Source organism: Pyrus communis, chromosome 5, assembly GCF_041283825.1.
Source record: "Pyrus communis isolate YQ-2024b chromosome 5, ASM4128382v1, whole genome shotgun sequence".
In the NCBI taxonomy this organism is placed as follows: Eukaryota; Viridiplantae; Streptophyta; class Magnoliopsida; order Rosales; family Rosaceae; genus Pyrus; species Pyrus communis.
This window is the reverse complement of record NC_142569.1, coordinates 13,679,303-13,693,824: the sequence shown is the minus strand read 5'-3', so window position 1 is coordinate 13,693,824 and position 14,522 is coordinate 13,679,303. Positions and strand designations below refer to the sequence as shown.

The 14,522-nt window shown below is 38.0% G+C and overlaps 2 protein-coding genes and 1 pseudogene across 3 annotated transcripts; 2 read left to right on the top strand and 1 right to left on the bottom strand.

Annotated features, from left to right (window-relative positions):
- The first annotated feature begins 5,830 nt into the window (after positions 1 to 5,830).
- LOC137726743 (linoleate 9S-lipoxygenase 6) lies at positions 5,831 to 9,144 on the top strand. Its single transcript, XM_088694463.1, is given in 9 exon segments — positions 5,831 to 6,074; positions 6,172 to 6,455; positions 6,546 to 6,696; positions 6,699 to 6,956; positions 7,043 to 7,128; positions 7,229 to 7,318; positions 7,464 to 7,762; positions 7,861 to 8,124; positions 8,234 to 9,144. Coding segments are annotated over 9 exon segments (2,358 nt in total). The 5' UTR covers positions 5,831 to 5,923; the 3' UTR covers positions 9,009 to 9,144.
- Positions 9,145 to 9,305: 161 nt separating this feature from the next.
- LOC148696820 (uncharacterized) lies at positions 9,306 to 10,603 on the bottom strand (annotated as a pseudogene). The gene is made up of 5 exons (XR_015962138.1): positions 10,536 to 10,603; positions 10,322 to 10,483; positions 9,919 to 10,102; positions 9,617 to 9,775; positions 9,306 to 9,425 (listed from the first exon to the last, which is right to left on the bottom strand). The product of XR_015962138.1 is annotated as an uncharacterized LOC148696820 (transcript).
- A 1,062-nt stretch (positions 10,604 to 11,665) lies between these two features.
- On the top strand, positions 11,666 to 14,438 carry LOC137724815 (F-box/FBD/LRR-repeat protein At1g13570-like). The gene is made up of 5 exons (XM_068463499.2): positions 11,666 to 11,765; positions 12,452 to 12,514; positions 12,753 to 13,592; positions 13,698 to 13,853; positions 13,966 to 14,438. Exons 2-5 carry the CDS (start codon positions 12,452 to 12,454, stop codon positions 14,263 to 14,265), a joined length of 1,359 nt encoding a protein of 452 aa, XP_068319600.2. The 5' UTR covers positions 11,666 to 11,765; the 3' UTR covers positions 14,266 to 14,438.
- Positions 14,439 to 14,522: the final 84 nt, after the last annotated feature.

Below are 14,522 nucleotides of genomic sequence, written 5' to 3'. Positions count from 1 at the left end.
AGCACAGCATAATCAGTTTTTTTTCAAAGCACAGCAATACCAAATCAGCCCTGACTCTCCTCAATCTGTGAATCGAGGGAAGCGTTGGTGTAATGGGAAAGCAGAATATTCCGGCAAGACGACACGTCGTTTTAACGGGAGTGCCGATGGGTCGTCGTTTGAATAAAACTCAACAGAAAGCTGAAATTCAAACGGGAAGAAGTGATTTACTCAATTTTTATGGATAAAGTTCTACGGAGAAAATGCACATATTCATCCTTTATGAAACATCTTAATCTAGAATGTTCACTTGCCTTATGTTTTTATTTTACTTTTATACAACAAGATTGGAGAATGGGGTTGAACTGCATGGTTTGTCGCTCGTGATTTAGTTTCGAACTCATTAGTTTCTTAAATCCTCCACATCATTAGACCCTACTACTAGCTTCCCCCTTTCTTTTTAATTGGAAAGGAAAAATTGACTCTAACTATTTCTCTCATATAGGCAAAGTTCTAAAAGACGCTAGGCATTAGTCGAGCAGTGGGCTGGGGCCTAACTTCAGACGGATTAGGTGGATTTAAGCAAATTTATTATATATCGTATAAATAAATGTATTTATACTTAAAAATAATACATAATTGTATTGAAACACATAAATTGTAAAATAAAATGACATATAAATTATAAAATACTAAAATATATTGAGAATATGAGGAGCAATCATATAATGAGTGTTCATTCGAGTATTTAACAAGTCTCTTACATTTTAATAAAAAAAATATATTCCAAAATGGAAGTTATCAATTTTATGTATAAGTGAGAGTTGAGACTTAGGCAAGTGCCTAGACAGGTCTAGGCGGGTGCCTAGGCACACTAGGCGTTCACCTTAGTAGGTCTAGATGCTCTTTCTTAATTTTCAAAGGCCTAAGGTCAACACCTAGCTCCTAAGCAGGGCCTAGACGGCATTAGGCACTAGGCGGGGATTATTAGAACATTGCATATAGGAGACATATGATGGGGCAACAACCTATATTATTATGGAAAACACTAGGAAGATAATGTTTTTAGACCATATTTGTAGACCATATAATGTGACGGTTGATGATTGAATTTTATTAATGATTTAAAAAAGGATTTCAATCATCATCACCACATCACATAGTTTATAAAATATAGTTCAACTAATAGTCACTCTAGCATTACCTTATTATTATCTCTATTTATAAAGCCAACAGCTCCAATTTGGGGTCACGGCTTCACCAAAAAAAATGGGACCAGTTAATGCTAGAGTGACCATCAATTTTAACCCATATTTTGTAAATTATAAGATGTGATTGTTGATTATTTAATTATTACTTAAATATTGAATAAGGTGCTTATTTCGTAGTAGTGACACAATACATAATTTACAAGTATGGTCTAAAAAATTAGAAAAAAAAAATTAGAATTCCCTGCATTTTTTTCAATACCTTTTAGATCAAACATTGGTTCCTCTTGAAGATTTGATTAATGTGCTTTAAACAATATTCATGTCAGCATTTTTCTATTTATTTAAATCACATTTCATTATTGATTTTTTTAAATTAAAATACTATTTGAATTTCGAATACGTGGATATTTTTTTACGTGATCTTTTTTGTAGGGAAACAGTTTTCTGGTTTGTTGACTAATCAGTGATGTCTATGGTTTTTTTTTTATTTTTTTTTATTTTTTTTTATTTTTTATGGAGCAGATCGTTTTTTTATTTGTTTAATTTGCTAGAGTTGTATTCCTTTGGAAGAAGTGCTCTTTATTCAAATTAGTACTAACCGTTATAAATGGCAACCATAATGTTTTTCAACCAAAAAACAAAATATGATGTGGCATGATATGAATTAGCACCCTTCACCATTACTAACAAAATTAACGCTTCAAAACTCTTTTTAATTAATTATTACATGCATTTTATTTACTTTATTATTGAGTTTATTAAAATATATTATAATATTTGAATTTGACATATCAGGTGAAGAACAAAACTTTAAAAGATATCAAAGTGTCACATAGCCAGTCAAATTTTAGTTTTAAGTTAAAATTTGACATCTCTTTTACATATGCTCTTCTAAGACGTTATAACTTTTTAACATAACTGATTAACTTGAGATGCAGCAACATCAGCAGAATGAAAGTACTTCTCAGTACAACAAGACCCATGATAACGATTTGAAACAAATAGGTAGAGGGAAAAATTTAGTTACCCCTTTGAACTATCGTTTGTGGTCGTCCAAATTGCCACATTGATTTTCAATTTTAGTTTGAGCCTCCTTGTACTTTGAAAAATCAACGTGGCAATACAAAAGAGAGAATATCACGTCAATTAGTAGTTTAGTTCAATGTTTTGGTAAATAGGGACATGCAAAGCCCGTGAGCCATTTTTTGAAGTAATTTGGTGATTTAGTTATGTCCACTTCTCCCCCTCACTTCGGGTTAAAAGCCTAATTTAGATTCTAGAAGGCGCTGCTAGATCATGCAAACCAGGAAGCAAAACGGGAGCTTCAGTGGTCACTACTACAACTATACATCTTCTGCCCCTCTTTTGTTAGGTTCTAGGATTCTGGAGATGGTGTGAGAGCACTGCACAATCACATCCTCCAACCACTAATACGAGATGTATAAGTAGAAACTCAACACCCTATTCACGAGGATATTGGACCACATGAAAATTCTCCAACCACTATAATTTCACCATTCAATTATACGAAAATAAGAGGAAGAGACTGAGAGAGTCTGAGAGACAATGGCACTTCTCATGATCCGGGTAAATTCTCTCCTAGAAGCAACGACAAACAGCCATCCAACAATGTGGACATCAAAAGAGAAAATAATTCGGCTATTCTAAACCACATTGTAGCCATCAAAAAAGGATTTCCTGAGAAAAGCATCCCGGGTAATCCAAAGAAAATTGTGCGTCCATAGGGAGGGTCATAGACAGAACAATTCATCCTTAGACCCCATTAGCTATTTCATTTTCCTTTTTGCATGTAAAACTATGTTCATCTTCAAACAGAATCCCAAATACGGGATATATGTGCTTCCTGAAGGGCTCTAGCCACTTAACACCTATCATGATCTTCTCATGGTTCCCTATCCCGCACAATACCTATCCCTTATTCTTCCAGCATGCCGGAAAAAAAGAGTTTGGGGACATGTTTCAATATCTCCACTACCCAGTACCCAAAGAATAATGCGCATATAATATCTCAAGTAAGCTCCACTAAGGTGCTAGAAAATAATCAAAAAAGAACAAAACATCTCAAGTGCAAAACTATGCGTGACCAAAGTCACCAAATCAAACACATGTAATGGAATAAAACTGCACCGAGCAGTGTGCAGAACAGAAAAGTTCATAAAAGCACGTTTTGAACATAAACCAATCTGTTGCTTAGTTTCTTGCACAGCTACACTAATCTCAACTTCACATAAGCGATTGTGATTCAGTACTATCGCCAGCTCAAGCAACTATAGCTAATCGCAAAACAAACCCAGCCATGAACATTAACACTAGCCTATCATCAAGCGTTTCAAGTTCTTCATCATTGTTACTGAAACTATTATCAGGTGAAAATCTAAACTCCCTACCGCCTTCGTCCACTTCTTGCATTATATTACCTTTTATGCAACATTCCATAGAATTCCACAATTTGCAGTTTGTTATGCAGCAATCAATTAATATAAACCAAACAGTTACCACTCTTCGCTCATGTAAACTACAACGAGATGACTACTATAAACTAAAGATTCACATTCAACCTCCATTCAAGTCGAACTCTACATTTACTTCCTGGACCTAAGCCTACAAACTGAAATCACTCCATCCAGGTCAAAAGTATGTCCGTCATTTACTCAATCTGCTCCTAGCCTCCTACTTCCGAAACACCAACCTTATATTACTAAATGGAACAACGAACAAGGATTTCTGACCCCATTCTAGAAAACCCGAAATATATGGCTCAACACTTTTTCAACATTTCTCCCACATTTCATCGATTTTCACCAACTAAATCAACACCCAAAACAAACAATTCAACATTCCAACATATTCAAATCATGAAATTGAACAACAATTTTCTCAATTCATACACGGAAATCCAAAGCATTCGACCCACAACATTAAAAACTGGTTCCACATAATTCCCTCAGAGCCAGAAAATCGCATTATTGTATCCAAAAACAGAGGTAAAATCCCAAGAATTTCACTACCCTAAGCTTATGGAATGTCCCAGGGTTTGGCCTCAGGGACAGCAACCACCATACCTTGAAGCTCTGGAGTGAGGACGACCTGGCATCCCAGCCTGGAATGCTTGTTGAGAACCCTAGACCTAGAGTTCCTCTTCAGCACGTACTCCTCGTCGTAGGACCGCGGCGGGAGCTTGTCGAACCATTCCTGAGCAATGTTGACTTCGCACTCGGCGGAGCAGGCGTCGATGTCCTCGAGCCGGTGGGAGGCCGGGTCGATCAGGCCCCTCTGGGCCAGGGCCTTGAGGAGAGTGTGGCCCGATAGGCCCACCACCTCGCGCTTGCGGCCGTCGACGTCGATCGCGAAGAGCTTGACAATTCGGTCGGAGACTTTGGCGGAGTGAGTGGGGGAGGATGTGGAGGCGGAGGAGGCGGAGGAGGCGGAGGAGGCGGAGGATCTGGAGATTAAGGAGATGGAAGGGAGGCGGTGGAGCATTTGAGAGTGACGGAGTCTCTGAAGGCTCACCATCGCCATCTTTTGTTTCAGGTTTGGGCAACGACTTGGCTGTGTGTCTGCGATGACCTGTTTGGTTTGAGAGTTAAAAGAAAAGTTTATTTAACAAAAAAATCACATTTTTACATTAAAAAGTTAAATTTAATACTATTTATTTTACCTTTTATTCTTATCGTTAAAACTTAAAATTTTCAAATCTTTTAATTAGTTTTTTTTTTTTTTTTTTTTTTGTTAGTAGGAGAAAAATGCTAAATTGTATAAGCAAAAAGAAAATGAAAATAGAACTCCACCAAAAAGTAGGAGGAAAAAAATGGCATGTACTACTGAAGGAAAAAAAAAAAAATTGTTCCTCCTTGAAATTAACGTATTTTTATCGTTTAAACATGTTAAACGTAACTGTTCATTCTTCATCATCATAAAAAATCATCTCTACAAAAATAATTCAATTTCGAGATTGTTTTAGTTATTCATGCGTGTCAAACCAATGTTTTGATATAAAGTAACGTTTTCATGATGAACTGAATATTTGTTTGATACATATGAATGGTTAAACCAGTTTTATTTTTGTAAAAATAATCTTTAAATGATGATAAAAAGAATTAATGGTTCCGATTTCAATGATTTATAGAAGTCTTGTGGCCACGGCATGTAATTTCTATAGATCTGGAAGAGCTGAAAAGTTGCTAGTACATTGAATTGTACTCGGGAAGTTGAAAGGCTAAAGATTCGTTTGGTGGATAGGATGAGATAGGTTATTTTCAATTAAATTGGATTTGTAACCCAGCAAATGTTTGGTGAGATAAATGCATTACTGACTGGATTGGCTACAAATCCGAAATAAGAGAAAATATGATAGGTTATGTAAATCATCCAATGCCAATCCAATCCTACTCCTGAAGCTCAATCCCATCTAGCCTAGCAAATGGATCCTAAGCGTGCGGGCATGCAGGTTTCGCAAGTCTACTAGCGATATCGATAAAAGAATCAAGGACAGAATCACAAAACTTGTACTCGAAATGGAACTAAAATATCACAAAAGAAGAAGAAAACCTCTGGTCAAGCAAGGAATCACATGCCTAGGTAAGAATAAGAGGCAAAGTATAAGTCTTTACCTTTCACATTCATCTACATTATTAATAACTTCATTCTTCTCATAAAAAGTTCTCCATCGTTGATTTGCCGAGTCACTTTTCCATGCACAAGAGGCAGCAATCATGCAACACCAGCGCCACCCAGTTACTAACCCACCGCGGAGCAGACACTCAACTATCAAAGGAGAAATTGTCGTTGTCCAGAGCCATAAACAATCTGGTTCGGGAAGATCAGCTTCTCTTCGATTATATAGTTCGACAGAAGTTGATCCAAGTAAGTTCAAAGTGGAGCAATTACTTTGAAAAACAATTGAGCTTTGTGTAATTCTGTGACTTGAAAATCTTCGCTTTCTTGATGTTGTATCCAACAGAAACTGGCAAGGGCAAGTTGAGCAACCAAGTTTACCTCAAATGTGGAACCACCAAGACAGACAATGGCGAAAAAACCAGAACATATAGTGTCAAGTTCCAGGTTGAACCAAACTTTGGAAATCCAGGAGCTTTGGTTGTAAGAAACCGAGGCAAGAAAAGGTTTTTCCTCCAATCTGCATCTCTTCAAATCCAGAACAATCAGATTATACTTTTCGACTGCCACTCCTGGGTGTATCCATTCCGAACGACCAAAAATTTAGATCGAATTTTCTTTGCAAATACTGTAAGTTGCACAACTACTAACTTGCCTGTTTTATTTGACACAAGTATTTGCAAATGCAATTAAACAACACAGCTGCTCATGTTGTTACAGAAATATCTTCCCAATCAAACACCCCAAGCTCTAATAGAACTGAGGAAGGAAGAGCTTATTAGCTTGAGAGGAGATGGAACTGGGGAGAGGAAAGAATGGGAACGAATTTATGATTATGATTACTACAATGACCTCGGGGATCCTGACAAAGGCGATCTGAGTTCGCATCAAACTCGATCCAGGCTGTCCTGCATTTCCTGACCCATAAGGTAGAATCTGTGATACAGCCCGGTTCCAATCATTTTGAGTCATTTGATGAGATACATGACATGTTTTCTCGCAACAAAAGTCAAGTAATTGAGGGCGCTCTCAAAGAGAAACTGAAAGCTATAGTACCAAAAGAGTTTTTCAAAGAAGTTACTCATGCAATCAAGAACCCCTTGAAATTTCCAGTTCCTCAAATCATAGCAGGTGACGGATCTGACTATTACACTACTGCAGCTTGCACGGTAGATGCCACTTCATAACTCTTTAGATTGTTGTTTTCTGCTTTCCAGAAAACGAATTTGCATGGAAGGATGATGAAGAGTTTGGCCGCCAAATGCTTGCAGGAATCAATCCAGCACGAATACGATCCTTGGAGGTACATCCTACCCTTATCAACCTGTAGTGTTTCTACGTGATTAAAAACAAAACTGTTCTAGTTATCTTCATATATCGATTTTCTTCTGAGAAAATTGAAGGTATTTCCACCACAAAGCAAAAGCGGAGCAGTGAGTTTAATAGAGCAATCAGACATAGAGCACAACCTCGAAGGAATGACTCTTCCTCAGGTAATTCTATATGATCATCCTGCCGCCCAAACTGAAAAATCAGTATATAATTCACCCCGGGTAGTAAAATCAACCCAACGTTGTATCACAGAAGGAATGCATTTTCATGGCAATTGCTTTTTATAAATTTCCATAAACTTCACAGGCAATGAACAACCGGAGAATATTCATCTTGGATCACCATGACTATCTCATGCCCTTCTTAAGCCAAATCAACTCAAAGGATGTTTGTACTTACGCATCCCGTACACTACTATTCTTGAAGAGTGATTTCACACTAAAGCCAATAGCAATAGAACTTAGTTTGCCGGGTTCAGCAGTAGACAACGAGATTAATTGGGTAGTTCTACCGGCCAGTCAGGGCGAAGCTGCAGCACTCTGGCAGTATGCTAAGGCCCATGTTGCAGTTAATGACTCTGTCTATCATCAACTAGTCAGCCATTGGTGAGTTGAACTGTTTGATGAACCCTAAATACTGCATTTATCATTGTTCATTGCATTTCATACAACCAAAATGCTTGCCCGTGCAATGAATTTTTTAGGTTGCATACACATGCGGTGGTTGAGCCTTTCATCATTGCTACTAGAAGGCAGCTCAGTGTGATGCACCCAATCCATTGGCTACTAGATCCTCATTTCAAAGACACCATGCACGTAAACGCTCTGGCTCGGAGTATGCTCATTAACTCTGGTGGAATCCTTGAGAAGACATTGTTTTCTGCTGAACTCTCAATGCAGTTATCTGCTGAGCTCTACAAAGAGTGGCGATTTGATGAACAAGCCCTTCCTGCTGATCTACTTAAAAGGTATTTATAATTCCATGATAACCCTGGGTCATAATTCGACATTCAGTGAGCAATATTGTTTATCTGAAGATGCTTTCCAAGAAGTGATTTCTTTGTGAACACTTTCCAGAGGTATGGCCATAGAAGACCCGGATCCGAATAAACCTTCCGGGGTTCAGCTCCTTTTCCAGGACTATCCCTATGCTGCAGATGGACTTGAGATATGGACTGCTATCCAGGTTTGGGTAACAGATTTTTGCATGCTCTTCTACGCAGACGACATTTCTGTAAGATCTGATGAAGAAATCCAAGCATGGTGGTCTGAAATCCGAAATGTTGGTCACGGTGATAAGAGCAGCGAGACATGGTGGTACCAAATGGCATCACGCGAGGACCTCATCAAAGCTTTGACAACTCTTATATGGATTGCATCAGCCTTGCATGCTTCAGTAAACTTTGGGCAATATGCATATGCTGGTTATCCTCTAAATCGTCCCACACTGTGCCGAAGGTTCATTCCTGAGGAAGGAACACTTGAATATGCAGAGTTCTTGACGGATCCAGACAAATACTACCTTAGCATGTTGCCTGAAAGGGATGAGATGATCTTGGGTATAGCACTTGCAGAGGTGCTCTCACAACACACGTCAGATGAAGTGTACTTGGGTCAGAGGCCATCAACAATGTGGATACATAATGAACAGGTTAGCGAAAAGTTTGAAAAGTTCAAAAGAAAACTTCGAATGTTAGAGGAAAGAATTGAGTCCAAGAATACCGATCCCAGGCTTACCAACAGACGGGGGCGTGCCAAGATTCCTTACATGCTTTTGTACCCTGATACACCCAATGTTGAATCCAGAGGGGGCATCACGGGGAAGGGGATTCCAAACAGTATATCAATTTGACATGTTTTAGGCAGTATGAAAGATATGCGACTTTTCGAGCCCAGGAACCGCAGCATAATTTATTTTAATTTATATGAAAACGTGGAAATATGTACAGAACACTTTTCTATAGAACACCTGGCTAAATAGCACAAAACAATCATGCAAGATGAAAGATAATATATGGAATACATAAAGATGTGCAGAAAGGTTCTCCTGGACATAACCTTAGAACTTAGGCTTTCCAGAGTGCCCGAGCTACGTTATGAATTAATGATTCGTACAGCCCATGAAATGATCATGAAAATAACTGTTTTAATGTTGAATACACTGGTGGTTTTATCATCAACATCGGCCATGAACAGTGAACGGTGCAGAATTAATCTTCTCAGAATTTCCTAGCACCATATCCGTGACCATTTCGGCAGTCCCTAGAGCCTGAAATTGGAACCAAATGATGGATGATTCTTCCTTCATTTTACATAACTTTTAATAAATTATCAGTACCCCCCTCCCCACCCCCTCTCTTCATGCCCACTTGCAAGGAACACGTTTGCCAAACCTGGCACAGGCCCAATCACCGGCTTCCCAGAGGATCACGTTAGGTTCTAAAAGATTTCAGGACTTACTGTAAGGTCATAATCCTACTCGCACTTCTGTACTCTTACTGATATCTGAAAGGGGCTTCTCTTTTAATTTGGGAAGGAACTCCCCAGCTCGCTCCCATATGCGGCTAATAAGGGATTCTTCCAACTTGGTGCAGAACCCAGCAAATTGGCGGCTGCTTCCTAGAAAGTCATAATAACTGGAGGTAAGACTCTCTTGGATTTGTAAAACATGAGCTTGAGACTCATAGGTAACTGCAAGTTATTATTTACAAAATTCCATGTCTTGTCAAGAAACGAAACAAATAATCAAAGTAAAATTTTACCAAGAATAATGTTCCCCATTGTATCCATAGTGGCTGTCATTGACACAGACAACGTTTGTTCATCTTGATTAAGAAATTCAGAAGTCGATATGCTTGGGAGCGGATTTGCAGTTTGATGATCAACATATCCCACCTCCATCAGCCCATGATTGAGATGAAAGGAATTAAGCACTAAAAGGTGACCCTGTCATGCAGAACAAAAATCTTAGGTCGTTCTTTAATAAAAGTTGGAGAAATTAGAGCAACTCGTTCAGAAGGTTGGATAGCATAAAACACGTCCAAACTTCAGTTATAAGTTATCCCTGATCAAAGCAATATTATTAAATTACATTTATGCATCTGGAAATCCAGCTAAGTTGGTTTAATATATGCAAGAGAAGTCTGTTCAAATCCTAATTTAAACCTTTCGTGGTTTCACGTGGACATCCACCACAATTTCTGATTCTTTCAGCAGGTCACGCATCAAAGACCCACTCCAACAACGAGCTGCGACTACAATAGCCTCCTTACAGTGCAATGTATTCTAGAATTCGTAACAGCCACAACCTCCCCATTGCCACCAGATCTGAGCACATAAGAAATGTATGAGTATTAACTTAACAATGTAACTGAACTACTGAAAACCAAATTCTCCATTCTTGTCCGTTGGTTTCTCAGCGTATCTCCAGTGCACCGAATAAAACATGACAGCAAACCTTAATAAATTAATCACCGGATGATTATAAAACTCAGCATATCTACCCTTTGATGCATAATTCCTGTTACCCTGTGTAAGTGGGTGATCATTAATTACACCAATAACGAGAGGATCACTAAATTTATTCACTATACAATATGTGAATACACAATATCATACGTGCCAGAAATGAATAAAATTCAGGGCAGAATAAATGAAAAACCTGTTCAAGATATTCAACGCCACAGCGTGTATCCAACTGGCAATCATCAGGTAGAAAGGCAGCTCCAGTGTCTTTATCAACCAAGAGTTCAGGTGCTCTTTCTTCATTTTCAAAGGCCTAGGGTCACCACCTAGCTCCTAAGCTGGGCTCAGACGGCACTAGGCACTAGGCGGGGATTATTAGAACAGTGCATATAGGAGACATATGATGGGGCAACAACCTGTATTATTATGGAAAACACTAGGAAGATAATGTTTTTAGACCATATTTGTAGACCACATAATGTGACGATTGATGATTGAATTTTATTAATGATTTAAAAAAGGATTTCAATCATCAATCACCACTTCACGTAGTTTATAAAATATGGTTCAACTGATGGTCACTCTAGCATTACCTTATTATTATCTCTATTTATAAAGCCAGCAGCTCCAATTTGGGGTCACGGCTTCACCAAAAAAAATGGGACCAGTTAATGCTAGAGTGACCATCAATGTTAACCCATATTTTGTAAATTATAAGACGTGATTGTTGATGATTTAATTATTACTTAAATATTGAATAAGGTGCTTATTTCGTAGTAGTGACACAATACATAATTTACAAGTATGGTCTAAAAAATTAGAAAAAAAAATTAGAATTCCCTACATTTTTTTCAATACCTTTTAGATCAAACATTGGTTCCTCTTGAAGATTTGATTAAGGTGCTTTAAACAATATCCATGTCAGCATTTTTCTATTTATTTAAATCACATTTCATTATTGATTTTTTTTTAAATTAAAATACTAATTATTGAATTTTTACGTGATCTTTTTTGTAGGGAAACAGTTTTCTGGTTTGTTGGGAGCAGATCGTTTTTTTATTTGTTTAATTTGCTAGAGTTGTATTCCTTTGGAAGAAGTGCTCTTTATTTTTTTGGATCTGGGGTTACTTCGTCGCTTCATTACGTAAGCCCCTCCAGAGCATGTTTTTACCTCGAGCGATTGCTTCAGCATGTTTTAACCTTGAGCGTTTTCTCCATGCATGTTTACCTTTAATCGGTTAATTGAAACTCGTTTGCTATCATATCTCTTTAGCGATCTTGCGGAGGAAACGTCATCTCATCCGTCTCTATTTCTCTATACTCATCGTCAAAATTTGATTCATATGTTTTTTTTTTTTTCTTTTTTTTTTGGGGGTTTTAATTTTGTGCATTTGATTGATATATAAACAATGCAGTCGAGACATTCTCCTGTGAGTACTAGTAAAATGTGCCAAGTTTTCAGTGTGTTTGCTTGTTTTGTTCTCAATCTCGAGTGAAAGGAAATTTAGGACCGTTTGATAACAATCTCGTTTCTATTTTGTACTTGTTTTGTTGGAGGAAAGTGAAGAAGGGTTGAGTAGGGGTTTTTGCACCCTGTAATCTTATTCTCTTTTAGAATTTAAGTTGTTGTTCAGTTGTTCTTGTAATGAATATATACTGCCACTTTTGGTGATTTCCCTTTAGTAGTCAAAACACATGTCCAATAACCTATGAGTGGTATTTGAAACGTCTTTCCTAGTATATCATGAATCTTTTAGACAAACCTCTTAAAGAATTAGAAGGCCGGGTATACATGCGATGTGTGATTTAATCAAAATTATGTTTTTACAGATGGAGAATGAGAAACTATCATCCCATTCAATCGAATTGGGATGCCATGGATCGCCAGACCAGGTCAGTTCTAAGAACAATAGCCAAGGGACCTGATACTACCACTTGAATCTTGAACCTACACGCTACTGCCCACGATTTTGATAACTATATGACAATTAGTTTTGAACTATGTTTGCTTACCTTATCTGTTTCCACACTTTTAATTGCATAAAGTTGGGGCTTAAATACTAAATGCACGTAACAACGGTGGCTAGTTTGTTAGACTGAAGATTCTTTTTTCATCTCTGGAATATTTCAGGTGGACATAAAACCACCAAAGTCTCCTGTGAAAATGGATATGGAGTTGGACAGAATTAGCAACTTACCGAGTGATATTATAGGCAAAATTTTGTCACATATGCCACTTAGGGAGGCAGTGAGGACTAGCGTTTTATCCAGCAACTGGATGAACAAATGGACTATGCTTACTCGTCTTCAGTTTAATGATCGGCGCACCTCGAGTCAAAACCATACAACCTTTGCTAAAATTGTTGACCATGTACTCCAAGGTCTCGTTGGCCCCATAAACATGTTCGAGGTCACTCTTTCCGGATATCAAGCTAGTGAAGATATTGATCGATGGATTATTCATCTGTCAAGGAACTCTATCAAAGAGTTGGTCCTTAACTTACATACTCAGCATATCTACAATGTGTCTTCATATTTGTTCTCCTGTCAAAATTTGATTTATTTGGCGTTACTTAATTGTTTGCTTCAACCTCCGCCCACATTCAAAGGGTTCAGGAGTTTGAAGATGCTTGGTTTTATGAAAGTAACTTTGGACCAAGGTGTGCTTGAGAATCTGATTACTTGTTGTCCTCTCCTTGAGATATTTGTCTTGATCAACTGTGATGGATTCACCCATCTCAAGATTGATGCACCGAATCTCTCTCGTTTTTCCTTTAAAGGTGTTTTTGAGTATGTTAGTCTTGTGAATACCTTAAAATTGGCCAATGTTCGCATTTGGTTGACTTCAACTTCGACTGTTAGCATTGCAAATAACCAAGGACGGACTGCTGGAAGTTGTAGCAATTTGCTCAACTTTTTTGTTCATCTGCCTTGGATTCAAAGGCTTCGTATCGAAATGTACTTCTTAAAGGTAATGGTTTTGTGGTTTCATACCTCCAATTAATAGCTAGTCAGCTTATATGGCTATCAGAATTTGACCATATACTTTCAATTTGCTGTTTCTATGAACCCTTAGTATTTGGGTCTTGGAGTCTTGCCAGAAAAGATGCCTCAACCGCTCCGATACCTGAAAGTTCTGTCTATACACATAAGCTTCAATGATAGAAAGGAGACTTTAACTGCCTTATGCCTTCTGAGAAGCGTCCCTGCTCTACAAGAACTAGACATTTTGGTGAGTTTTATTTTTTGTCGATACATATCCTGTTGTTCAATTACAAATGTCAGCCCAACTCTAAAATAATTGTACTTTTAGAGTTAGTCTCTGATGATATCTATTTGCGTAGGCCCGCAGAGGGGATGAGGATGTTGGGGGGAAAATGAACTACGCGTTGGACGACAACCAGAATTTCCAACTCACTCAACTGCGACTTCTGAAAATAACCGACGTATCTGGTCTAAGCGCTGAATTAGATTTCATCAAAATTTTGCTTTCAAGTTCACCTGTGCTCGAGAAGATGATTGTGGAGCCAGCTGTTATTGTCGGAGGTTTTCCGGAACAAGTAAAAAAGATGCTCCCGTTTTGGTGTGTCTCGGAGAATGCAGAGATAATATACATGGACCCTTGGTTCATGGTTCATCCATGAAACAACTACGGCAGACACGGACTTGCTTGCTGAACTGAAGTGTGGTTTTGATAGTTGGGTACTATCCCTAATCTGTTTTTGTCTTCCCAGTTTAAAATGGTGGGGAATTTATGTTTGGGTACTATTACCTGCCATTGTTTTCTTTGCAAACAATAATATTATGTGATTTCTTACATGCTTTTGTACCCTGATGCACCCAATGTTGAATCCAGCGGGGGCATCACGGGGAAGGGGATTCCAAACAGTATATCAATTTG